Source organism: Lineus longissimus, chromosome 5 (genome assembly GCF_910592395.1).
Source record: "Lineus longissimus chromosome 5, tnLinLong1.2, whole genome shotgun sequence".
Taxonomy (NCBI): Eukaryota; Metazoa; Nemertea; class Pilidiophora; order Heteronemertea; family Lineidae; genus Lineus; species Lineus longissimus.
Genome location: NC_088312.1, coordinates 6,229,382 through 6,256,753, shown reverse-complemented (window position 1 = coordinate 6,256,753; position 27,372 = coordinate 6,229,382). Strand labels below are relative to the sequence as shown.

Sequence of the window (27,372 nt, the reverse complement as noted above, 5' to 3'; positions counted from 1 at the left end):
TTAAGTGACCTCTTCCCATGCAAATATTTCTCGCATGTACATAAATATGTTTGCGGGCTTTAAAATGTACACTCGGCCTTGCACATGTTCAGCTCGCAATGATGCTGGCACAAACTTACAACTGAAGACCAGAGGCAGGGGCAGTACCAAAAGCATATTGTCCAACTCTGCTCAATCGCATTGAATAAACAAGCATGTTGCAGGGAAAATGAGTCAAAATTGTTTTCATAGTCCTAGGTGGAATACAGTACTTCAAAAACTCACAATACACATCTGTTCCCACAGTGGCACTAAGGGGGGAGTCAAGGTGCAGCTTAAACAGTGCACACTGAAGCTTGTCCTGAGGAAATGAAAGCAAGCAGCACCTAGACTAGCTTTTAGTGCCACAACCTATGAACTCCAAGTGACTCTGTAACCCATTTTTCCCCAGCACTATCGTGTAGAAGAGTGCGAAAAAAATCAAAAAATCTTTCATATCTTTGATGGCGTTTTATTGAAATGTTCAAATAAGATTTAATTGTACAACATAAAATAAAATGCAAAAAAGTCTTTAAGGAGGATGTTTCCTAAACAATGTGAAAAGAATGTTAATAACATTAACAAGCTAAAAGTGCCCATTTCAGGCCAGTTGAAAGTACTGAGTGGCACTGGCCAAGCCTTGAACCCATGACCTTTCTGATCACAAGTTAGACGCTCTGCCACTTTGCCACCATGCTTACCGCCTGTGTATTTGATAACAAGACAAACATCAATGCATTTGATCCCATAACAGACAACACAATATGTCTAATACATCATTACATGGATACATGTATGTACATTAGTGTACCTAAGATACTGTGATGGTGTGCAGAAATGGGACTTCTTGTCCAAGCGGTGAACCCACTTAATCTCAAGTTAAAAATGATAACCTCCCCAATTTCCTGACTCACCTCCAAACTCGCGGGTGATCAACCTGCAGCGGCAGCTTATAAATCATCATCCATGCTGCCGATAACAAGCCAAATATACCCAACGCCCAACTCTGATACGAACACCCATATAACAGAAATAGATTCCACGGCGCAAGAAATACGACATAACGGTCCCAGAGAGGGATTTTTCCCGTCCAAAGTATTGCAAATAATTGAACATAATTTGGCACAGTTATTGCAATTACGATTAATTCCAAAAGTCCTTGCAAGATTTTTATAATCCATTTTTCGGTCCAGATGTGATTTCTTATCAACGTAGACATCATGAGGACGAGGCCCGACGTGCTAACGGTCGGCGTAGCTTGGTTCTGGCGAGTGAGATTCCGTAGGATGTAGGGGTCTTTTTGTAGGAGGAAAAACACAAGAGAGGAACAACACATCTGAAAGACAAAAGTGTAATCACTTGTGAAATTAGTTTTTTTGACAAGTCAAAGTTATTTGTATCGAGTAATGACAACATCACAATCAGCCCCCAAAAATGATGTCCTTAAAACTGAGTCTGTTAACACATTGAGATGTCAAAATGATTACCACTTGCGTCCTCAAGTTTTGCTTAAAGCTCCCATTGCAAAAGTTTCCATTTACACGTATCTTGGACTGAATCCTTGCAAGAGATATTACGTACCCAAAAATCCCAACTTTGAATTGGGCACACCAAACAAAGAACTACAAATGTATGATAGGTGAAAAGATTTCCGACAATCGGCAGCTTTGATATGGCACGTTCCTCTTTTCCCAGGTCCAACACCTAAAAAGAGAAAGAGTACTGGAACTTATTAGGCCTACTGGTAGCAATGAGAGGAATGAATTGTACTACACATATGACCACTAAAAATAGCAAAGATTCTCAGCTGAGATACATGTAGTCACAGGAGGATTTCTCTTCCCGAAATTTTACATATTCAGTTTGAACTGACTGTCTCAACTAATGTTCTTGGACTAAACACTGACCTTATCAAAAATGTAAAGATTTTTGATGATACAAATCTGGAAAGACTAAGGTGTCTCAATTCAATCTCGTCTTGCTGGGAAAATATTACTTTTTTACCCTGAAAGGATGAAGTATTATGCGATATCACAACAATATGGGACAGAGAGCTTCTAGTTAGAGCAACCACAAATCCTTACCTTATCCGACATAGAATATAGTTTCAACAGCAATGCTGGCAACAGACAACTAAAGACGAGGAATCTCAAAGATGGTGACGAGGGCAGCTGGCCAATGGAAGTCATGACGAGAAGGTCTGGTATGACTAACAATACTGAACTCAGGATGAGAACCACACATCTGAAAAGACCGAGAAATGAAAATTTTGCTGGACTGAAAGTTTTTGCAAAATCTGTTCAAAGTAGGCGGCATAGAATGCTCAATCTCTGCCGACTATGAGGCATGTCAGAGGTAAAATCATACCGATTTTCTCAAGGTAGATTATGGATCAGCATTTGGTTGCACAAGCAAATAATCATGTGATATCTTTCCATAAAATTGTTTCCAAATGCTATTTTATCAATAACGATGCATATTCTGTTCAAGGTAATTCCCTTATTCTCCAACATGTACTTACATCTTGACAATTTTCTTTTCCACTTCCTTCGATGACAGACATTTGAGATTAAAAGCAAGATAAGCGAGACACGTTCCTGCTACAGCGCTGCCCCAGATTCGCACGAAGTCTACAGACCAATCTGACCACAGCTGGAAAAGATACAGTAATGTCATGATTTGAAAATATGAATCAAGGTACAGAAAATCAGTTGGTACGAATTAAGTCTGTTGTCTGTGTTTTATCGCTACAGAAGCTGTACAGTTGATGTCATCACAAAAAGACACACTAACCACTTACCACTGCTTCTGCTTTCAATCCACAAGGAGCACCAATAAATATAGACGGGAGCAGAATCTGTCTATCTGTCTTCAGTGGCACATTCCCACATAGCACGACTATTGAGGCCAGCACACTCATGACAAGCCACCAATCAAGCAGTGAAATACTGAAAATAAAAATTACAAGAATCTGTTTATCTGCTTTGAATTGACCATTTGGGAAGTGGCAATTGCTACGTGTAGTTCATTTTAAGATTTTTTGCGAGTTCAGCAAGCTGAGCATGACAATGAACATTTTACACACTACAGGTCTACTGAGGTTGTAACACTAAGTTGTAATTAACTGTTGGTCGACCAAAGAGATTGAGAAATTTTCAAGCCATTATCTCGTCAGGTAAAATACCCATGCCTATTTTACTTACAGTGAAAACTGTAGTTGTGGTCGCAATATCAACATAAGAGATGCACAGCATATCAATGCTGGTGACACGTGTCTCAGAAGCTGTGTGGGAATGGTCCTTGTCAGGGTCACCTTCAGACAGAGTATCCCCCAGAAGAAGAAATGCAACACTGAAATGAAAAGAATGATAGTGATAATGTGCATAGCTTTAGAGGGGTAGGTGATTTGGTGGTAATGTGCCAGGCTTATAATCAAAGTACTGAAGACCCTGCTCTTTAAAGAGAACTTTTTGTGAATGCACCTATGAGCAGGACACTAGGAATGAGTGCTTGACAAGGCACTATTTACTCACCTACTGTGGCTTCAATAGCCAATGTGGACACAAGGCTTCTCAAGCACAGCACAGATTAGGAAGATAAATTTTTCTTGACTTACCTAAAATCTCAGAATAAGATGCCACATCCTGCACCAGAAGCTCAACAATGCTGCTGAGTAAACTAGGCCCGTTTAGTAACATCAAGAAACCAAGTCCACCAGTGTAGAAATAAAGCTGAAATATTAGAACAGTTCAGCAATAAGTTTGAAAGACTAACTACGGTAAGTTATACTTCAGCATTTCTATAGCGTTTTTCCAAGTCAACCATGCCCAAAATGCTTGCAAGGGTAATCAAAGTGGTATCAATCCATGGAGTTCACCATGAGAAGCTCCATTAGGAAAAGGTTCCTATCGTCAAGAATTCTTTGTATTGTACCCACCGTATTTTCAGCAAGCGAGTCCATTTCGACATGAATGATAAACTTCACGGCAACAAAGACCAACAGGAATGCCACAACAGCCGAATACCCCCAGAACAACAATGTCACATTGGTTTTCAGGCTGTAAGAACTCTGGAACAGCACAAGCAGTTTGGCAATGTGCATAGCCAGAATCGCAAAAGCCGGATTGGGGTTCAGCTTCGCTACATAATGCATTCTGGAAGAGAAATGTTAAAATTGACAATAAATTGAAAATAGTCTGTGAACTCATTGATCAATGTTGATGATGATGAATTCAATTCCTATATTCCTGAGAAAGTCTCACGCCCTGGAAACCATCCGACCAAGAAATACACAATATACCGAATGTCTTAATAACACCTGTACATACCTGAGTGAAAAGTATGAAATGAGGGCAGAAGTGATGGGCATCAGAATGGACAAGTACAACTTGTTACTATGCAGGGTGAACTCGCACACTAGGAAAACTGGAAAGAAAAGAATTTATCAAATAAGGTCAAATGAAAACAACGGAATTTCCCACTTGGCATTTAACCCCTCTGCCTAACCTGAGACTATGCCACCCCACCTAAAATATGTTGAGCTCAATAAATAACAAACTTTTAAAAGTCCATTACTAAAATACTTACAGAATGAACTGGTAACAGACAAGGTGTTGAAGAGATCACGTCTTGATGAATCAATGGATGTGACCATACACATCAGACACAGGAACACATTGATGAACAGCAACATGTAAACAGACTGTACATGAATACTGACATGTTGTAACGTGAATCTGAATATTATGAAGGAATGTGTTCGTAAGTTTGAAACTACTGTACGAAAAATTTTATGTAATTCTGACTTTGACCTTTTTCGGCACCAGGCACTAGGAATCTCAATTTTTGCACCTCATTCAAAGGACGCAAAAATCAAGTAAATCTGCAACAGTCCAACTAGAACCATGCCAACTGTTTTTAAATTGATTATTATCTAATTGAAAAGGATACTGTAAATTCCATGGCAGTAGGGTCAACAAGTAGACATAGAACACAGCGAGGGTGAAGATGAATGGTAGGAACAATCTCTGAAAATAGAAGAGAAAATATACATGAAATCTTAGCTAAAAAAATCCCAAACACTAAGTTGTAAATTTAGTGAGTTGGATCATCCAATCACGCAGTTTTCTTATTATTATACATGTACTTTGCCACACACATTACCAAACCTGGGGCATCCAACAATTTCAGTTTGCATTGTCTAGAAGGCAAATTTTACCTATGAGAGATGTGCGGGGGTCATTCGTATCTATGGTCTGTACATGTATTTTATTATGCTGTCATGCTGAATAATGACCCAACACGCACAACACAATGAGCAAAACCTATTGTAAAGTTACCTTTGCATGCTTGACAGTCAGTGTCATTCCGACTGCAGCATGGAGTCCAACGCACATCGGTATCCAAAACAAGAGATCAGAATTGATAGGTGCCTTGCCGATGATATACGTGAAACACAACAAACCAGACAGACTAGATATCCACCTTGCTAAAATAATTGGTCGGGAGGTATAACCTGTAATGAAAATGAAAAAAATATAAGAATATTGACTGATTTTAGTCACAGTATAGAAAGCCATGATGGCTACTGACAGATTTTACAGTAGTGTAATTTCTCACCTGAATGCTCTAAGAATACCTTGGTGTTGAGATAAGTTGTCAAGAACACTGATATCGAACTGATGAACATGAGATTCACCTGGAACATAAATGAAACAGGTGGTTAGACACAATCTAATCAGCCTCATAACCAAGACCGAACAAACAGTTTCTTTGAAGTAACTAGTTTATATCTTGTTGAAAGCAAATGCTCACTTTGAGTTTTCAAATGAACAGGCTTGTCGATAGAATAAACAGTTTCTTTATGAGTTAACTAGTTTGTATCTTGTTGGAAGCAAATCCTCACATCTTGGAGCTTTCAAATTAACAGGCATGTTGAAAGAACAAACACTTTCTTTCAAGTAACTAGTTTGTTTCTCGTTGTGCGCAAATGCTCACTGAGAGCTTTCAAATGAACAGGCTTGTTGATAGAACAGTTTCTTTGAAGTAATAGTGTGTATCTTGTTGGAAGCAAATGCTCACTCAGAGCTCAGAGCCATCAACCCATAAGGAAGAAGGTAACTCAGAAAAACTAAGAAACGTGGTATTCAAAGTTGTAACATTTCTTCAAAGCAGTACATTAGCACAAGTTTTTACACATGATAACAGTTTCCTCAGGAGGAATTTTGCAAAAGTTTACGAAAAATATGAAACGTCAGTAATAGAAGAGACATCTCATTGGATTATGGACACTGTCCTGCCACAACAGTAACTGGTTTGGCCCTAATTACAGAAAACAAAAAATATGCTTTGGAATTCTGTATAAGAGAGATTTGACATGGTTTTCCATTTTAGACCACTGGTAACAATAATATTTCCCCAGTCTGAATTGAAAGGATAAGATATTCAGATGTCTGGCTTCCAGCAGAAAAAACTAGAGAATGTTTCGATATCAAAATCTTTCATTGAGGAAAGTGAACTGGTTGTATTAAGTATGGATATGATTAACGGAACTGAGGACATGATCAATATGAAATTCATGAAAAAAAATCATCAAAATTTATTGAGACTATTGACGAAAATGCATGACGGGTTTGAAAAATGGTTTCAATTCATGATAGACAGAGGCACATACATAATCAGAGGAGGAACATAAATTACAAGATAGGCTTGCTGGTGCTGCCACTGTGGCCAATTTATATATTTCTCTCATTTACAGATACATACACAATTGTACACCTATCATGTGCATGTACGTATTGCATTTGTTTGGCCTGATCGGTTCACATGGGGTGATGAGGTCTGCTTTTGTGATCGCAGCCTCCTAGCACCTGGATATTACACTATTCTAATCAGATTTTTGTCTAGATTCGATTACAAAACGAAATACTAGTACAGATTTTAGATACAAAGTGGCATTGTTGAAATTTATATTCAGTACGTTTTCAAATAATTGGAAATATAGAATATAAAATCTTAATTCAACTTTCAAATTCTTGATTGAAAGGAGTACATGTAGGCCTTTAAAAAAAACATATTTGAACAAAACATAAAATAACATTCATTTCTATTTGAGGTTAACTGAGAATTATACCATACATCAATTAATTATCTTAAAAAGACTTACCAGGCAATCGATTGAACACACTCCCCAGAAGTGCAACCACATGTTGCAGATCACATAAATAATCGATGGCGAGATGAGATAAATTGTCGCAAGCAATCCCACAAAGTTTGGCTCGAGGATGTAGACGTCTTCCTTGTCGTGTATGAGTCCAGATTGAAATGAAGATGGCGCTGTCGATAGGAACAACTGGAACAACACAAACCTGCAGAAAAAGGGCAAGAAACGGAGTGGTCAGTTTTGCTATGGAAAATGCATCTTGACCTCCAAGGCTTTGACATTGCTTTAACTCCTGAGGTGGCATAGAACCGTGAGAGTCAGAGTGTTGAATATGTTGTTTGGGGTCTGTTTGCACATTGGTCATCTTCTTTTTCAGTGTTCGCAGTGTTAGCCACCGGTGTGTATCACTACCATTTTCAGCAGATGCCAATTATGGCCCAATGTTCTGTCTTGGCTTGTTGATGCAAATGGCAGGCGAGTGTGCACTCCTCTTCAGCGTTAGTGGTGTTAGCCACAAGTGTGTATCACTAACATTTTCAGCAGATGCCAATTATGTTTAGCGTGTTAGGGCTAGTGTGCAGCCGCTAACATTTAAATATTCAAAATTAAAATAATAATCATTTATGTCCTTGTGCATTGTCAAATTATTCCTATCCAACACTGAGTAGTATTTTACAGACTTACCCAATAATTGCAAAGAAATATGGTGCAAGTTGTATGCTTGTTAATATAGTCATCATCCATGTCATGAGGGCAGTGCAGGAACATGGGTAGATAGAAAACAACATCATCTCGATCACCTGGAAGAAAAAGTAACATCCTGCACTGGTCAAATTTTCAACGAGACAAATTGTGGACCAGTTTCTGGGGTTTTTTCAATGCTCATTGTGACTACAGTAATGAAAAGCAGTGCAGTTCGAATCTACATGCCATTCAGCTGATCTTTCATGCCACCGATATTTACATTTTACCTGGTTTACAGGAACTTACCTGTGCAAATGCAATATCTTTTATTGTGAAGAGCTCGAACTGGAGGAGGACCCAGCCACCACTCAGGACGGAATACAAATTGGTAAACATAATAAGAAAAATGTTGAAGAGAGAATTCCTGAAAGTAAAGAAAATACAAATTTACCAACGGAGTTATTCAAAGATTTTGAGAGTATTTGAATGAAGCCTTTTTCAACATATGCAAGCAGCCAGGCAACCATATATATGCATCACTGCTGTATTCTGTTAATCTCTACCCCAGTTTTCTGGAGCTTAAGTAGAGTATCTGATAAGTTTTGTAGGTCTTATTAAGCCTTGATTACAGAGGTCATAATCTATGGCAATCACCAAAATAGGACCAAATGCAGTGTCCTTGATAAGGAGGTGTCCGCTGTGGGAGGTTCCACTACATTTTTTCCCTACTCACCACAGAAGAGGCAATACAGAATAGATAACAAGTGCTTGACACGAAAAGAATGTGATGATAGTCGCCATTATGGCCCTGAAAGACAAAAAAATTGAAGAGTCAGTATTTTGTGACCTCTTTGAACTAACATTAGTAGTCATTGAAACTTTTTCTGCCATAAGACATGTGGAATTAATACATCACTGCAGCTGCCTTTCAACTGGTGCAAAACAAGTCATGCAGATGATCTATATCTGGGAACCAGCCAAAACCAGGTAAAGCACAACCTGTAATATTTTAGTTGTAAAAGAAAAGCACATGTTCTAAATATAAGGATGCACTTACAAGTACCATACCACAAACATCCAAGAGACCATATCCTAGAGGTGATAAATCAATTGCACCCGGATTTCAAAAGTGAATATCGAGATCAGTATCATCAGCAGTATACTACTGAACTGTTTGTTCATCCATATCAGTCAGACGATGCCTGCTAGGTCCCCTGTTGTATCACTATCAGAATGACACTTAACCCACTTAATGAATACATCTTTCCACCATCCAAGTTCTTTTGTCCTTGGCATTTTTTGTCTTAAATAAGTACATGTTTACCTATTTTGAATATCCTGTACCAAAAATAGGTATATTTTTTTCAATGAAAATTATATCCTGGTTGGACGTATGCCATTTCCTGATAATTCACAAACAACAACACACTCCATGAGTAGAAAACAGCTTACCATTGCTTATTCTCGTGGTTGTCCAAAAGGTGAACAATAAATGATCCAGTAGCTAGGATATAGAGAAACCTGAAATGCAAGATTGTAGCAACGTATATTTTTAAATGGACTGGCAAAGCATAACAGTTCTATTATTATGCATATTTCTCTCTGGCAATCAAGGAAAGTACACCTATTTGGGAAAGGTAAGTCTTTGCATATCTTGTTCTTCAAGTTATTTCCAGTTGATTCTGATTGGGCCGATTCAAATGTCAAGTACTGCCAAACTTGAACAGGATTTAGCTTCAGGAAGAAAATCGAAACCAAGTTGCCAAAAAAATATAACCTGGGCTAAAAATTGAACACAACGGCAACATATTCAAGACACAAGCTCATCAGACTACTTCTACTTCATTTTCTAAATATCCACTTACGTTTCCCCCGTTAGTGAGAAAATGAATAGAAAGCAAGGTAAGAATGCAACAAAGACTCTCTTATTGTAAAGGAATGGTCGATATTCTTCTTTCTCCTTTTCTTCTTCTTCTTCCTCTGACCCTTCAGTGGATACCTCATCCTCTGGTTGGCTTCGATGCACTCGCCGATAGAGGAGAGACTCATCATGTAATTCCTCTATTCCATTAGTTGTGATGGTTGCCATTATAACTTAGCCTTTTTTCTGGAACGAACAATCAAATTCTCTAAATTGAATACTAACTCCATTGAACTGAACATTGATTTTGTGGTTAATTTTTTAGGAAATAGGCATGTGATTTTGTTTATAAAATTTACAATCCCCGAACAGAAATGACGTAGTTTGATCACATTCCAATATAAATCCATTGAAAAATGGCACTTATTTTGTAACTTATGATCTGTTTACGTGCCATGATTGGGGATTGTAAAGTCATTCCGTGATTTTATTCACTTTCATGAAAAAAGGCAAGATGACGGCTCCGTTCATTGCTTCTTTGTGCCTATTGTGGAAAGCCTCGCTCTGAAACTGAATCCCTTTATAGGATATCAGCAGAGAGCATAGCGCCATCTGGACATCAGTGTGGGCCATAGCAGATCACATACTCTTCACTCTTGACAGTGTATACAATACCTTTGCGCATTTGAGTGTACCACTGTATATTATGTACAACAAAGCACAGGCGGAGTAGGAAAAATCTGATGGATGATTGTCAGGAGGAAGATAACCACCCTGCTCAAACAAAATTCGGACTTTGCAAGAGTGCAAATTTTGATAGTATGTCACCTTTAACTACTAATGTATATTTTGTCCAAACATCAGAACAAAAACGGACTTGTAAGTGAGTGTAAATTAGGAAAAAGACAAAAGATCCTGTGCAAAATTGTAAGTGCCATAAATGAGGAAACCCTTCTGACGTCACCAATTATCGATGAGGGATTTCCGTGACGTCATATCGATGGTGTACAAGATGGCGAGTGTCGGGAGCGTGCAGGATAATAGTTTTTGTGAAGAAAGAACAGACAATTTTGTAAAGAAAACCTACGCGGGACTAAATGAAATGTGCAAGAAAAATGGAATGAGTGCCCAGTGTTCATGTGGTGAAAATCCCAATAAAAACTATCATCCCAAACGTGTAAAAACGACCCGGCTAAATGGGGTAAGACCCTCGATTCCGACCCTTCGGTCACGAACTGCACCGACGGAAAGAACATCTTTGTCGGATTATCCCCTACAAAAACGTCGTTCCCCACGTACGGAAAAATCCGATTTAAATGTTGATGGGTAAGGCATTTAAATATTTGATCACTCTAGGTGTTTGCCTATTTTCATCACACTAGAAAAACTCCAACAGTTACTTTTAAAAGCATGAAAAATTAACATATGTATGGACTGGTCTGGCCTGAATTTGTTTATGGTTTCTGCTGCTGTACATTTTGTACTAGGATTGTACATGACTGACTGGTTTGGAGGATGGTCACCAGGATGTCCTGTTCTTCGTTACTTCATACGAGAATAACTTATATGATAAACGATTGATTATTCACGCTTGTAATTGCTTTGATAATTTCTATTCTTATTTAGTAAATATTAAAGATTGTTTCGGTTTCACTTTCATTTAGGGCAGGCCTAATGGTTGCACGATGTATCGTCACGACCACGTCGTGAGAAGATTCAGATTGTGCGTCATATCGCCACTTTTTAATAGGAAGTAACGTCATGACATAAATGGTGATATAGCGCGGAAGTGACTAAACAATATACCTCAATTCAACATCATAGAATAGAATTAGGCCTACCTGATTTCGGACGGGAAGAATGTACTACTGTCATGCATTCGGATAGCGATCGGGCATTAATTTTGGTCATCCCCATTCCAGTTCCACCACAGGACTCCTAGTTATATCGTCATTGATTCCAACGAAAATGTGCCGACAAATATGACCTCAGTGCGCTTAAGAAGCTGTGAAATTTTAATAAACCTTGCAAATGTTTGTCTACAGTAATTTAGTTGAAAATGAGGTAATTTCTGGTAAAGAAACTTTGTTTGTAGGCTTTTCACTGGCATTGGCTTCTCTCTCAACGCTTCCTATTTTGTTCATCCATTACGAAACAAGAGCTTAAAAACTAGCCTTGCTTATATTGCACAGTACATGCAGTAACTGCTAAGTTAATAATGTGTGACAAAAATTGTCAGCTGTAATTTACCTGGTGAACTTGGGACACAATTTTTCACCTGAATGACCTAGTTTACTTGTTCTGGAACTGGGTCATCTTTTTATCACATCATTATCAGTATCAGGTTACTAGTTACATCTTTTAGTCATTGAGTCAGACATGCTAAATAAAGATTTTGTGTTTACAAAACATCAGGGAACTTCATTTTGAGCTTCCAATCTATGGTTATGATTATCTGACTGGTGTCAGATCGCTGATTTTCAGTTGTATGGGTGACTAAAATGTAGTTAACTTTACATTGCCTTGGGAACTTCATACTCTGCAATCTACTTGTAAAATAGATTTAGTAAATAAATATAACAGAGTTGATAGAGAAAGTCTAAAATAAAAGAATATGTTTAATGAAATTATGCTCCTGGAAATGTACCATCAAAACGAAACATGGCACTGGCAGGGAAACCCTGTCAGTACCTGCTGGTAGATTACCTTGCATTCTTACATATTTTGATGTAGCTCTAGATGTAGGCAGTTAGATCAATTTTTAACCTGTTTTTTGTCTATTTGAGGTTGATCAATTTATTTACATCTTGTGAGCAAGTGAAAATACGCACGTAGATGTCCAATGTATTACAACAAACTTAGTTACTTCTTGAAAATGCAGAGAAGAAACTCACCACCCCACCTGGTAGTGGCATTTGGGGATGTGTAATTGCGGCGTTTGTATTTGCATGCATATGGCACATGACACTCCATCTCCAACATCAAATGTTGTGAAACAAAACCAGAAATATCTTATTTCTCATTTGATCCCGTCGGAATCCATCTTGTGATTACATTATAGCTGATGGCTGTCTTTGTCAGGTTTGGATTTTTACTGCAGATCAGTTTGGATGGTATTACATGTACATGTTGTAGGCATACTTTGCTTGGAACCTGGGAGAAATTTGGTGCAGATCGTAAATTTGAAAACCGTGCTTTATCAGCGCTGACTATGCTGGCTCAGTGATAAGGTGAAAATGTGAATCGGGTATTCTGCGAATTGCTGGCTGCATTGGCTGCATCGTGAAGGGTTTCCTTGATCAATATGTCTGAGTATACGGTTATTGTGATATCTGGGTTAAGAGTACTGACTCGGAGTGACTGAATTATATTGGCTGTACGATTTAGTGATTGGTGTTCTCCACGGGGTGTATCAAATCATGATAAACTGATGTACGGGTACATCGTGAGTGCTGTTTTAAATATATTATAATAATCCCCAACTGGTCTGAGTGTTATGGCTGCATTATTAGACATTAATAAGTAGGGCCTACTCGGTAAAATTGGTTGTGATGTTTTTGCAGGCTGCATTTGTAGAAGCATACAAGCATAACCATTGAAAGACTATATATACATGATATATGGATGCTGCAAGCATGACTATGGATAAACTACAGCTGCGACTGATGTATAAAAGGCTCTGTCTACCCAAATTTGTCATCTGCTTGCCTCTTCGTCAGTTTTGTGTACCCGTTGACTCCAATCGGTCTTAGCATCCAGTTCCCGGTGCAATAGAATGAAAAATTGATCCCCATTGACATCGAGTTGGGTGCATGTACATTTATCATTGACGGCTGTTGATGGCTTCCTCGGGAGTCAATGGGTTCCTTCCACGAAATTCTCGGTGCTTTTTATGTTGTTTTCTCATTCGGGCAGATTTTCATGTTTCGTAGGCAGACGTATTCTGACCGCTTGTCCTTCATGTTCTCTGGCGGGATGCTTTGACAACAGTGGCGTATGAACAATCGTGTCATTCCAGGATAACCTTTCATACATGTTTTCTCTGTTAGAGGCATAGAACTCGCATGCTATCATAATCCAATTGGTGTTATAGTTTCAAATGTTTCAAGACGTCTCATATCATCGATAATCGTCTTATATCATCGATAATCGCAGTCAGGAGGGCTTCGTGGGAGTTTGAGGATATCCTACATCTGAATACCAAGTGCAAGTATACATTGTATCATTGATATCTTGCCTTATATATTTTGATCTCGTACATATAAAAGCATCAGTCAATGGGTTCTTTCCAAGAAATCCTTGGTAATTTTTATGTTGTTTTCTCACTCGGCAGATTCCTTTGCTTTCGTGGGAAGTGTTCCCAGACATGTCAGATCAGAAGTCTTTCATGTTATCTGGTAGGAGGTTGTATGACGATGTAGTAGCTTTGGGTATCAATTTGCTAATGTCTTGTTCTGACGTCATTGAGTTTTTCAGTGTGAGGATGTACATGTACCATACGTTCGTTCTACTATTCTACATGTACACTGAATGTATTCCCCAGATAATGTTTCAGTTTTGCTGGAAATTTCCTTCTCCATATTCAAGGTAATCTACTCTCAGCTCCTTAGAATGTGCATGTGGGGAGTGAGTTGTCTCGGGAAACATCAATAATCCAACAATTGTTTAGTAGTGTTAGAATATCTCTGTAAACATGATGAAAGTATTAATCACTTATCACAAGTTATCATCTGAAACAGAGTAGGAGTTGGAAGGACATGGAGCACTGTTAAAGTTTGCAATTGCATGTGATGAAGAATTGAATACAAGTGCAATGTAGGAGTTGGGAGAGCGTTTGATCTAGTATTTTGAGAAGGAGTAGGCGGAGGAGGACTCCGGAGGATGTCTGATGATAGTTATTGAAATTTTTGTAGTAATCCCGAGTTCATGTAGTTAAAACGGATGGTATTGCATGAAAAAAATCTCTGTCACTATCAGTACAGTCATGTTTGGGGAAAGTACCTACCGGTATAAATCATAGGACAATGAAAGACTGGCATCATTTCTGTGATGATAACAAAACTCAGAACAAGGCTGAATACAAACTGGCCACCTCAAACATGTCAAAAATGTTTCATCACAATTTATCAAATTGATGGGAAGACATGTTACGATCAGGTCAGTCACCCAGGATCAGACCTGGAACGAAATGTTGTACCTGTTTCCTTGTACTACTTTGGCTTCATGCACTTGTTGTCCACCCTAATGAAGAAAATGCAATAAGGTCCATTGAATGGTGAACGATATTTAATTAGGCTCCTTTGATGGTGATAGTTTATTATGTTTGTTTCAGGCAGTAATGCTTTTGAGATTTTCTGCATTTCATTGGTTTCAATTCTGGTAGTCCATAACCCCAGGCATGCCAGGGCTGATTGTCCATTGCTTCAACCTTTAGGTACCCAATGATAAAATGTTTTATTAGTGATGGTTGTCTGGAGCTTCTAGCTTCATTAAAAGGGTCATTTGAGAAAGGGATTCCAGCCCTTCTATTAGACAGTGGATGCTTCGATTTTCGTGTTCCACATTGACATTACTTGTTCGCTAGCTTTGACTTGACGATCCACTTTCAGAATTTTTATAGCAGAAAAAACGATCTGCACTGACTTGTACAGAAATGTTTACAGATATAAGAAAAATGGTAATTAATGATGTGAAAATCCTTGGCTTCTTGTTTTAATCAATATTTATCCTCTTCTCATTTCAGGTTGTTAATATCGCGTTCAGACAGCCTGGACACGAACTGTAGTTATGTATCAGTAGCGAGTTCCGAGCCGTCTACACCCGACACATCGCGGTCATGTACCCCACAGCCACTGGCACCCTTACTCAGGCAATGTGATGCAACCAACTCTGATAGCAACACCAACAACAGACTTTTGGAAGCCAACCATAACGCGCAGCCAGAGCAAGTGCATCTCAGAAACAATCATCAAAAATCATTAAAATCATGCCATCCACATTCACATACTAATCACAAATTGGAGAAAAAATGTACTCAAGGAAACAACGGTACCTTGTGTGTGCAAACCTCTCAGGCAGTTAATCATAAACTCAATAAATCTGCAGCATTTGAAATTTCACATTTTAATTCTAAGCATAATGGTGATATTAACTCTACCAGGAATCATCTGGTTTTACCGTCGAAAAGGGACTTAGGTTTTAGTTCAGCAAAAAAGTTCTCGTCACAAACTACGGACACGTCAAATTGTGCTGTTTCCATTGCCAGTACTAGTGCGAGCTGTGATGTAAGAAAAACAACGGAATGTGACAAGGTGAAAAATGGCCTTGATAAGAATGATGGGAAGATTACAAACGGCGAAGAGCCGAAAACGCCTGCGAGCGTGGAGACGTGCAAGTGGAATACCTGTGGTATGGTTGTGGATACGAGTGACTTGATGACGCATATTCGTGAAACTCATGTGGAGTCGCAACGAAAAAGTGAATCACAAGTATTTCTGTGTCTGTGGGCGGGGTGTAAAGTTTATAATAAGCCAAGTTGTTCGTATTCATGGTTAGAGCGGCATGTGGTTTCACATAGCGGCGATAAACCTTTTAAATGTATTGTCGATGGATGTGGGTTACGGTTTACCAGTCAGGGGGCACTGGAACGACATATAAACAATCATTTTAACGTGAATGCCAATAATCAGCCGAAGTCTTCTCGGTCCACGGGAGACACGCCGAGTAAAACACTCAAAAAAAGAAAAACAAGGAAGAGAAAGTCTGTCAAAAGTAAGTATATGTATATTGATTGTCCTTATTTAGTAATAAGGCCAATTTTCGCTGACCCCTTCCTCCCCAAGTCATTGATCTTGGTGCAGTGTCAATTTCCAGTAAGACAGGAATATATACATTGAACAATGATGGCAATGATACATGGTACAAGTATTGCTTAATTAGCTGCGTGTTGTCGATCACTTGGCTAACTTTGATCAATCTGACTCGACTGGGAGCGCGTCAATCCTCAATTATCGACCATTAACTAGTCCCAGTGTATCTTTTAGCGCTTAGACCGAGATTAGAATTAACCCTTTCACAACCATATGCAGGAACAGCTGACAGTGATGTTGGCTGTGGTAGCCATATTATTGCTGCTAGGGATAATACACAATGCTGATAAAAGCATGTATCTCTATAAGGCTGTGCTTAAAAAATTATTTGTTACAGAACCCAACCTACCCAAAGAAAAGTGGGATAGTTTCAGGAATTTATGGGAGAGCCGGCGAGAAACATGCAAACTTTAACCTCACTGTTTGTATGTAGATGGCAGTAATTGCATTGTATCACCAGGACATTCATAGAATGCTGGAGAAGAAGATTCTGGACATTTCTTAATCAAAATAAAATAACTTTTTCCAATTTGTATTGATTTCAGTTAAGACAGATGACTTCTTCGACACTGGTATAATGGAGTGCGTCAAGCAACAAGTCCTATCAGTGAACGAAGCCACTCAGTTAGATACCCTTGGCATGGGAACAGCCATTACATTCCATAGTTCTGTAAGTTGTGAAATCTTCTTGTGTTTTTGACCCTTATGAAGTCATTTTGATGAGTTTTAAAAGGGGTATATTGGTGTACTAATCTCGAAGCCATTGAATGATTGCAATATCATGTCATCCACATCTTGATGGAGGATCAAACACTGTTGGCTTGGTAACACAGTCCATTACTAATATCCATTCAATTCAACAGTGCTCGAATGCGATCTAGCAATTTCTGAAATTATTTCATGATCCAGTGATAAAATGCATGTCGCTCTGAGCTTGGCAGGTTGAGACAGACTTCATGTCACTGTCGTCTGCCTTTCCTTAAGTCTGTTCATCAATTCCTTCTGGTTACCTTCTGCCTCGGATGTCATTTGTGCTCATCTTCTGTGTGACTTGCACCTCGTATTGCTGTGACGGGTCACATATGAACCTTGATAATAACATGTAAAAATGCTTATCAGCTTCTGACTGCCCTTGCACATGCTAATGTAACTGTATCTTTTTTTTGTTCAATAAAGATCGATGAAAACCATAAACAATGAACCTGATGATAATAGAAGCAGCACCAGATTGATAATGTACATGTAAAATTAATGACCTCTGAACGGTTATCCGCGCAATATAATCAACAAAAGAGCAATTTCATTACACTGTGGTAGGATAGGATACGCTAGACAGTGCACTGCTAAGCAGGATCTGATGTCGAAAACACCCCCCTCTCTTCCACAATGCATTAAAATTATCATTATCTTTATCAGATAGTTGATAAAAACTTGAAATGATTTATGTCAGCACAACCACTGACATACATGTAGCCATGACAACATGGGCGTTGATTGTGATTTAACTCATCGGCGGCCGCTTTCCAATTCGAAATCACAATCATCATGTTGGCTACGTTGCAGGTGGCAGCACCAAAAATCACTCATCAGCGGAGCAATGACCACAGTGTGATGTGGCTGCGGCCAATGGTAATCAGCCCTTTCTGATGAGGGCAAGCATGGTCACCACTAAATCAATACTTGGTGAGGACAGCCAATGTCTAAATTGTCCATTTGAGCACAACAATAAATTAACCACGATCTGTTGTGCCATAAATTGCAAATTTAATTAGTCCTTCATACCACATTCTCCATGTTCTATCTTTCCAATCTGATGTTATCCGACGTGTCTCAGCAGAATTAGTATGCAGAAATGTGCTCTTTATGTCTCGTCATCGTGCAAGTCTGATAACCCCAATGCAAGTTACCCCGAAGGTCAATTTATAGATCGGCTTCATCACGCCGCCAGCATGTCGATGCAACACTGATCGGATCCATTCAGTTGATCATGTTTTGTTTGACAAAGAGTAAGCCAATTGTCATTGTTCTCTTCAGATCAATAAACAATAGTATTGGAAATATTGTATTTCATGAATAAAAAGAAGTTGATCATCAGTGTTAATAGTGATAGTGATACACCATGTATAGGCATGTCGAAAAAAGCATCATTTTCAAGAATTTGCCCATTCGTCACTAAGGAGTGCCATTTTCATAGCACAGCCCTTTGATTTCAACAGATTAGTATTTCAGTAGCTCTTAGCTAAATGTCTTTTAAGGCATCGTTTCTGTGTTCAACACCTGCACACAGATATAATGTAGCTTACATGTCATGCATGTACAACTATCAATTGTTAGATGGTTTTACGGTAGTCACCAACACTAACTGCATTGGCAGCTGGGCAAAGGCATAGAATAATGTATCAGTTCAAATGCGTTCAAGATCACCATCAAATGTCCTTAGGTTTTTAGCTCACCTCTTAGCAGAGGTGAGCTTATCCCATACCGTGGCGTCCGTCGTCCGTCGTCGTCGTCGTCGTCGTCGTCGTCGTCGTCGTCGTCGTCGTCGTCGTCGTCCGTCGTCGTCCGTCGTCCGTTAGCAGGGCACGTTTCGTAACTGTTGGAGCTATTGAGTTGAAACTTGGTACACATGTACCCTTATGTAATGACACCTTGGAGACCAAGTTTCGGTCCGATTCGTTTCATGGTTTGGCCACCAGGGGGCCAAACGTTAAAAGTGAAAATATGCAATATCTCCCTTAATAGTAGTCGGGAAATTTTGAAAAAAATATGGTAGGTACTTCTAGCAAAGGTGCATCATATATCGTCCGGGTTTTTGATTTGACCTCCTTTTCAAGGTCACAGAGGTCAAATGGTGTAAATTGGTCGTTAGGATGTAACGATGGCACGTTTCTAAACTGCAATGACTATTGATACCAAATTTGGTACACATTTACCCCTTAGTCAGGTGATCTCAGGGACCGAAGTTTGGTCCAATATGATTCACCACTTGACCACCAGGGGGCAAAGTCCAAAAACCTTAAAAATGGGATTATTCCTTAACTTCTTGCCCGATTGCCACCAATTTGATATCATGGGTACATCTAACCACCATACAGTATATGTCACACAGGTTTTTAATTTCACCTTCTTGTCAAGGTCACAGAGGTCAAATGGCGTAAATTCGCCGTCAGGCCGTAACTATGGCACGTTTCTTAACTGCAATGACTATTGATCACAAATTAAGTACACATGTACCCCTTGGTCAGGTGATCTCAGGTACCGAAGTTTGGTGCGATCTGATTTGCCGTTTGGCCTCCAGGGAGGGGGCCAAATCCTAAATTCTTCAAAAAACCCATTATTCCTAGTAATGACTTGCCCGATTGGCACTAATTTTATATCATAGGTACATCTAATTCTAACAACCATTCAATGTGTCACCCGGGTCTTCTTTGATTTGACCTACTTTTCAAGGTCACAGAGGTCGAATGTACTGTAAATTGGCCATTTTGGGGAAATTGTAATTGCTTGGACCTACATCAAACCTAACACTACATGACACAATACCATGCTCTTTATCCATCTTTCCTCCACATGAGGTGAGCACAATGGCCCTGGCCATTTCATTATAGTATACATTGGATATTATACACCATGTTCTGTGGCAATCATGCTTGTCAGTGCAGATGGTATGGTGTATATATAAGGTGTTTTTATCCTTTAAAAATTTTCACGACAACAGTCATTATGGAGGTAGCTTGACACTATCGTTCACATTCTCACCGTGATTTTTTTTCAGGTGATAGCCAGAAGAACAGATGAAACGGGAAAGGTCAGCGTGTTATTACAATGGAAACCAGAAGACATGTAAGTAGTGTGTAAAGATGATGTCAATTTGTGTCAGCTTATGTCTTGTGTTTTCTCACTTGAGCTCTTTGCACCTTTGAGAGTATGGGCTGGGCTCCCGGATGGTTTCAAAAGGGCACGGTCATTTCTTTTTGAAAAAGGGCACTTTATTAAGTTTTTAAAAAAAGGCACACTCTGACAAAGAGGCTGTGCGTGTGGGTTCAACGACCAGAATCACAAAATCACATTCTATCCTTGTTGTGTTAGTTCACTGAAGGGTTCAGTAGTACTTTAGGAAGCAGAATTGCTTTGAGCAACAATTCATTTAAAAAGCTCAGTTATACAAAAATGCTATATAAAAAACATAAGTTCTTTCTCATAGAATGTCACCTATGTTCTATAGCTACAGTAGTTGTGTCCACTTGCCTGAGAGTATTATCATTGTAGTAGCGCAAATAATCTGTCTAAGGCACTTGTTAGTCTGTACAGGTATTTTCGTAAGAATCTTTCTATGTTTAATGAAATTTCTCTGTCTTTCTTCCAGCTTGCCAGATTCCTGGGTTTCTGAATCTCAGGTCGAACTTTTACAACAACAAGTCATTCCGCTGTCGCAGCTACCTCGAGACTCTGTCGTCAACCTACATCCATCCTTCTATCGGCAGCACCGCTTCAGAAAACAGAAACGCAAATAACAGAGATTGAAACCTTTGGTGAAAACCTCATGTGAGATTTCCGGAGGTTTTGCCGAATAACTTGGCGAAATCTCTAAGTCGTGTAGATTAAACCAATGCGAAAGTCTCCCAATATTGCCAGATATGCACCTTTTGGCAAAATCATAATATCATCAAAATGGAATCGCAAATAATAGGGATGTGGTATTCAATCTTGCAATGTATCATGCATTGAGATGACAAGTTCATTTTCTGCATTGGAGGAGCTGCATACAACACTCACAGAGCGCACATCACCTGTTGAGGACCAAATTCAGAAACAGAACGTTGTGTGTCAATCACAATGTTTTTCGAAGTCATCGCAATGTTTGCTTGATAGTCTGTGCAAAAGTTCACACTATTTTCCCAATCTGTACATACACAATTTGTCAGGTGCTCCACGATTTTCACACTAACCTCACCCCCATCCATATGTTCCCCAACTTTACTACATGTATGTTTTAAAACGTGTGTACATGGGAGTGCATCTGTGGACCAGGTTAAGGGACACAGAAGACTTGGAATCGAGGCTAGGGCTAATATTTTACTGTTGTTACTAAATCGTCACTAAAAATTACCATTGCCGATCGTAAGGGTGCGAGAATCACCAAGGCTTCTTTCTTCCTTTCGCTTCATCTTCTATACTTCATTTCATGAAAAATTAGCACTGATTTTTGGTGATTTCACTCAAATGGTGAAACATTTGAACAAAGTGTTGTATTTCATCTGAAACTTCATATTCCAAAGTATCTAAGACTACTTACTTTGCCAGTATCTGACAAGCAACACCAAGAATGAGGCATTTGAAGAGAAATACTGTCACCTTATCTCCTGCTATTTTAGGCTTGTTTTGCCTGAAGTGCAATTCTTTTGTGAAATGAGTATAGTGCATTGCTGATGCTTAACTGATTCTTTCCATCCATAACCCAAATGAAATATGTCTAAAATATTTTTATAAGAGAAATGCTACAATATTTAAATGAAAAACAGGATGAGTTTCATGACCATGGAGTATTTTCATAAAACAAAAAGACACGGAGAAGTGAAAAATACTACCTGATGCTGCAAAATCATTGCAATTGTATTAAATTTGTGTCAGAGAAGACGTTTTACTTCTCTGACTGCTATTTTTGGCACTTAAATGTTTGTACATAATTTGTTTTGTTTATAAGGTAAATAATGGTTTTGAGTTTTGTAATGTATGGATTTTGTTTCTGGACAAATAATGATCGAATGACCATTAGTACTGTTACAATTAAATTGGTCATTAAAGTTCGTAGAGATTTGAACTGCACTGATCCACTAAAACTTTAGTTTGTTAATTTGGTAACTTACTTTCAAGAATTGGCTGCTCAAATGTGCTTTTGTCATGTTATTACTGTAGCTACAGGCCTGTAGCTACATTCCGATTCAAGCTGTACTCCGAGGTAGCACCACATGCTTGAGCTGCATGTATTCAGCACTTGGGACGAGCATTCAAATTTCACCATCTCTGCCAGCCAAGGAGTTATTACAAAACTTCCTTGGCTCACTTTCAATTCTTGTGCAAATTGTTAGGCACTGCACTTAGTGTCCTTGCTCTTATCACCTTTAGCTGCCTGTATGAACCATAAATTCTATGAGCTGTGATAAATACTGCTCTAGTCTTAACCCTGTATTACATAATGTAAGCTACAACCACTGCCTGGCATAGTAGTTTATAGCCTGCCCTCTAGATTTTGCTTCCCGTGCATGAACCAGCAATTTTTAACAAATCTTCCATAATTGAGAGTATAAGACCCATTTTTTCCCATCAGAGGTGCCAATACTTGATCTTGTTAAAATGAAACATGTGTTAGATGTTTATGATTTTGAAAGTCGGGTTAACTAAGAAAGATGTTTGACCAAATATAGAAAAGACTTGAGCGTTGACATTTACATCCTCATCTGGTCAACAAGTACCTTAATCATGTTAATTATACATTCTGAGGGTAGTGACATCTAGAGGTACATGTCTGAACTACATTATGCCACCTAACCATCAGGTCTGTTATCCATTACATCATCTATGCAAACCAAGTGAGTTCCATCGAACTTGAACCAAAGATCTCCACATCACCTACTGTAGATACTCAGATTTTTGGTTCAGGTTAGGATGGGATACACTCTACCATCTCAATGTTAGTGACGATTCCGACATCAGGTCTGAATAATATTTGTAAGTTTGATAAAAGTCAAGTTTTCATCGAAGCGATGCTGTTGTTACACCAGTCTGTTATCGTATACATTTTATCAGTATCATCAACTTTCATATGTTTTGTCTGAACACATTTGTTTCTTGAGAGAATGGCTGGAAACGATTCATGAAATGATAACATTTGAGCACCATTGGTAGTGCTCATATTTACTGTATTTACAGTCAAAAAAGGGGTAGTTTCTGTCAATTTGCTGCACTTTGTAACATGTTTGAAATTGGTTTTGAAATCTTTCTATTTGGGCTTAGTCAGAATTTGATTGAGTCCTTTCTAGTCATTCCATTTGAACGAATCCTCGGACAAAAATGTTACCCATACCATCAGTTAACCAAACAACCATTGTTGAATTTAACGTTTTGTTCATGTTTTCCATGATCAGAGTTAGATGAGTTAGATGCAAACAAGTCCATGCCTAATTTGCTAAACATGCTAAAATTTAGCAATCGGACATCCGGATGTATTAGCACCTGAATTCAAAATAAAGAGGTTGTTTTTGTTTTTGCTTGAGGAAAGGAGTCAATTAAGACAATACCACTGTGAGACACTTCTTCTCTTGAGAAGGTTTTTAAGACCAAAGGCACTTTCTATTAAAGTAACTTGCTTGGCAAATAATAGGAGTGACAGTACTGTGTACTGGTAGAAGGCAACATTTGAATGAATCCTTGTGATTTCTGCTGAAAATATGACTTTTTACGAGTATTTGGAAGAGGCGTACCCATAAGGCATAAGCTAGAAAGGAATAAGACTGAAGTAATAACAGCTGTTGTGTCTCGTCACTATGTGTTCAGGATTCAACAGACTGGTCGATTGAGGTCGCATATTCATGTCTGCTTATGCGCCATCTATAATGTCAGACAGAACTAATCCAGGGATTACATCGTGGTGCTTAATCAACATTTCCATCTCTCAAGGCATCAGCGTTTTATACACTATTGTATTATACGGTATGCTCTTAACAACATTTACTGTGATTTTGCATCAAATACAATAACATGTGAGTAAAGAGCAAAAGTCTTCATGGATAACTTTTCAGAAGTAAATGTCACTGTCCTTTGGGCGTTGTGCCAAACTACATTTGAGTTCAGAATGTTCTTGGGATGTTATTTTAACAAACAATATCAGGAGCAATTCAACAGAAAATGAAGTCGTTAAAAAATTAAGGTGTTACTTGTTACTTTGTAGGCCTACCTGCAATCATTTTGAAGTATAATGTTATTTGCAATGATGATTTTTGCTGTAGTATTAAAAGTTAATGGATTTCCATGTAAAACCAGACCCTCAGTTCACAATCAAATGATATATTGTCAACTCTTATGAATTACTAAAAAATAGATTTACCAAAATCTAGAATAACCTTTTGGGCACAAAACCAATTTTGAAATGGTCCAGCATTACCAATTTGGCACAAAACCAATTTTGAATTTTGAAATGGTCCAGGAAATTGGCATTGATAATGAATGATATAACGAATGATAAAGATTTTTTCATATGCCAATTGGTTTGAGTTCATATGAATATTATGCAGCTATCCTTTAAATAATTCAGTATTCAAGAAAGTTGATTTTGTGAGTATTGTAGACAGATTATGAATTCCCAAAGTTGTCCTTACTCCTGCTTTTCTTACTCCCGACCAAATTAATTGTCGGTGAAAATTGTTGAATTTTACCACATATGATGGGAGTGTACATGTAACTGTACACATGTAAGTTTGGAGTCGTGCCGATCTACCATCGTTGATAAACTCGCCCCTGATTGGCCGTCAGAATGGTTGTTACTACATTACTAAAACTATTTATAATATTTGTACATCTTTCTTCACTACGGCAATGATGAAATATATATTTAGCACATATTAAAGCAATTAGAACTTTTCAAATTCAATTACAAATTTCAAATTTTTAGCGAACGGCGTAGGCCTTTAAAATGTTGCCGAAATTTTTTTTCACCATTCGTTTTTATCATGTCAGTCGTGTGTACATATTGTGTCATATCATTCTAGTTTTACATTTTATTTCTTATAAACTATTGGGTTTTTATTAATTTTTGTGTAATTGTTCTTAACATGTTGTCTACCTGCCTTTGTAAGGAGTGGTAAAGAACATTAAAATTGTGTGTTCTTTTCAAAGGATGAATTAAGTTAGTTTTAGGCCTGCTAGGGGCTTGATCTCAGATCTGTGAGGCTAATTAATTTTATTTTATTAAATTATCTAGTGAGATACAGGGGCAACTGTTGAATTAAGTTCTCCCAACTGCTGGGCGACACCTGATATACACTGTAGGCTTGCTGTTTTGGTATTGCGACAGGTTGTGTGGGAAATAGGTAAAATAAAAGTAACGAAGTTCTTACTATTAGGGCTTAATACCCAATCATACACAATGGTTAAAGAATGAATGAGTTATTCAATTTGACAGACATGAATTAAGCAAGCCATCTCTATTTATATATATTCAGACAGTATTCTACATGTAGCTAATGTTTCAATTTTACAAAAATACCAAGATTTGTTTGATAAAACTGGGGAGAAGGTGTCAGAAATGTTTACTTGATTTCCACAAGTGTGGGCCTATGTTGAAAACGGTAACTTTTTATCAGCTGAAAAAGATTGGCAAGACCTTTAAATCTTTATTGACAAATGCACTGTTCGTCTGTTTGATTCTATGAATTGATGAATGAGCTTGCTCTATCCTTATTTACTGAACAATTCCTACGTTATTTCTTGATTCTGACCTTATCTGTACGATAGCTCTTATTTTCTTCCCAGTCTCAGACCTTGAGTGAGGAGAGGTCGGTGTTGTGCACAAATAATATTTGATGAACCATCTCTGCATACCCAACTCCAAAAGGCTTTTTAGAAGTTCCTTATCCAAGGAGCAAATTTCTGATGATTTGAGGGTTCTGTCATTGATCTTAAATCATTTGAAATTTGCACATTTGTGACTTATTTTATAGTGAATGTGTTATTTGTTAATTTACCTTTTACATTTTCCACAATGAAGGAATTAGGTGTCTTGTTCAAAGTTCGTACCTTTGGGCTTTAAATGTGGTGGTAGATTGTTGGAACAAAAATGAGCATGTCTGTTTCCCACTGTAAAGCGCACTTAATCACCAATGTCAGAGTCTAAAAATGTGCATTTGTACTGCACAAAACTTGCACACAAGCAGGCTGCTTGCAGCCTACGCAAAATAAGGTATGTCAGTTGTGACTAGTACTGTACCATGTCAAAAAAAGAATACCTGCAGTACATGACTTTTTATAGCCGAAGCAAAAATGTTCAGTAAAAAGGATTCAAGTTGGCTATTGCATTAAAAGCTGTTATTTATTGGTAAATTTGTTATTCATTCCTGATCTAAAATGAATATCTGAATTATGTGTTTCGGTTCTGCATATTCAAAAATGTTTATACTTTTGTTAAATTTTTACTGTGAATACATGAAATTAAAATGAAAAAGAATACTGAGTAAATTTTACATGCCAGTTTAATTGAAAAACATAGTGTAAAAAGAAGCTCTCTTGATGTTTTGAAACTATTGTACAGTCAGGTTTTCCACATGGTAAACGATACGGATCTTTGTGTTTTTAAGATGCGGCAGTGATCGATGGATCGAAAAGCTATATTTCTGCATTTGGCGTGCATTTATTGCACTCTGTACATTGTAGGGTAGGGTGATGTGCTGAAGCTTATGTTACATCACGAATTCTGACTCTGAAAATATTTTTGTAAGTTTTGTAACCTTTAGATGCCATGGAATGTTCCTTTTGCACCCGGTATAAGTGACGAAGCACGCACACACACAAACACGGGCACGAACCTAATGCTCATGTATAATTTGTAGGTTTGTGCGTAAAAGGCTGTAGCAAATGAATTGTTTTGTCTTCTCTGGTCAGAATTTTGATTGGAAAAGGAAAATGGTGGGAATTATTTACTTCCAAGATTATTGGATAATGTTTGTCCTTGGATTTTTCATTGCTGAAAACTTGGTGGTTAATGGAGGCAAGGTGAGAAAATGAGA

The 27,372-nt window shown here is 38.2% G+C and overlaps 2 protein-coding genes across 3 annotated transcripts; one reads left to right on the top strand and one right to left on the bottom strand.

Moving 5' to 3' along the window:
• Positions 1–483: 483 nt before the first annotated feature.
• On the bottom strand, positions 484–10,693 carry LOC135488752 (uncharacterized). 2 transcript variants are annotated; one of them, XM_064773519.1, is made up of 20 exons: positions 10,401–10,693; positions 9,730–9,971; positions 9,317–9,385; positions 8,598–8,672; positions 8,171–8,288; positions 7,865–7,980; positions 7,184–7,385; positions 5,638–5,716; positions 5,358–5,533; positions 4,969–5,045; positions 4,606–4,754; positions 4,347–4,443; positions 3,956–4,172; positions 3,635–3,749; positions 3,222–3,369; positions 2,819–2,966; positions 2,540–2,670; positions 2,103–2,262; positions 1,600–1,722; positions 484–1,354 (listed from the first exon to the last, which is right to left on the bottom strand). In XM_064773519.1, exons 2-20 carry the CDS (start codon positions 9,951–9,953, stop codon positions 929–931), a joined length of 2,850 nt encoding a protein of 949 aa, XP_064629589.1. In that variant the 5' UTR covers positions 9,954–9,971; positions 10,401–10,693; the 3' UTR covers positions 484–928. The 2 variants fall into 2 exon arrangements, with proteins under 2 accessions (XP_064629589.1, XP_064629588.1); XM_064773518.1 differs by having other exon boundaries at positions 10,554–10,693.
• A 44-nt stretch (positions 10,694–10,737) lies between these two features.
• Positions 10,738–25,481, top strand: LOC135488753 (zinc finger protein aebp2-like). The gene is made up of 5 exons (XM_064773520.1): positions 10,738–11,051; positions 15,469–16,496; positions 17,140–17,264; positions 20,370–20,437; positions 20,961–25,481. Exons 1-5 carry the CDS (start codon positions 10,738–10,740, stop codon positions 21,106–21,108), a joined length of 1,683 nt encoding a protein of 560 aa, XP_064629590.1. The 3' UTR covers positions 21,109–25,481.
• Positions 25,482–27,372: the final 1,891 nt, after the last annotated feature.

Bases quoted from the DNA above. Each gene is read 5' to 3' on its own strand.
- LOC135488752 (XM_064773519.1), bottom strand. From the start codon at position 9,953: ATGGCAACCATCACAACTAATGGAATAGAGGAATTACATGATGAGTCT. The intron at 4,755-4,968 runs GTATCCTTTTCA...CATAATATTCAG, and splicing joins CTACTGCCATGGAATTTACA to ATTCACGTTACAACATGTCA. The intron at 3,370-3,634 runs GTAAGTCAAGAA...TTTTCATTTCAG, and splicing joins ATCTTATTCTGAGATTTTAG to TGTTGCATTTCTTCTTCTGG.
- LOC135488753 (XM_064773520.1), top strand. From the start codon at position 10,738: ATGGCGAGTGTCGGGAGCGTGCAGGATAATAGTTTTTGTGAAGAAAGA. The intron at 16,497-17,139 runs GTAAGTATATGT...TATTGATTTCAG, and splicing joins GAAGAGAAAGTCTGTCAAAA to TTAAGACAGATGACTTCTTC. The intron at 17,265-20,369 runs GTAAGTTGTGAA...ATTTTTTTTCAG, and splicing joins CCATTACATTCCATAGTTCT to GTGATAGCCAGAAGAACAGA.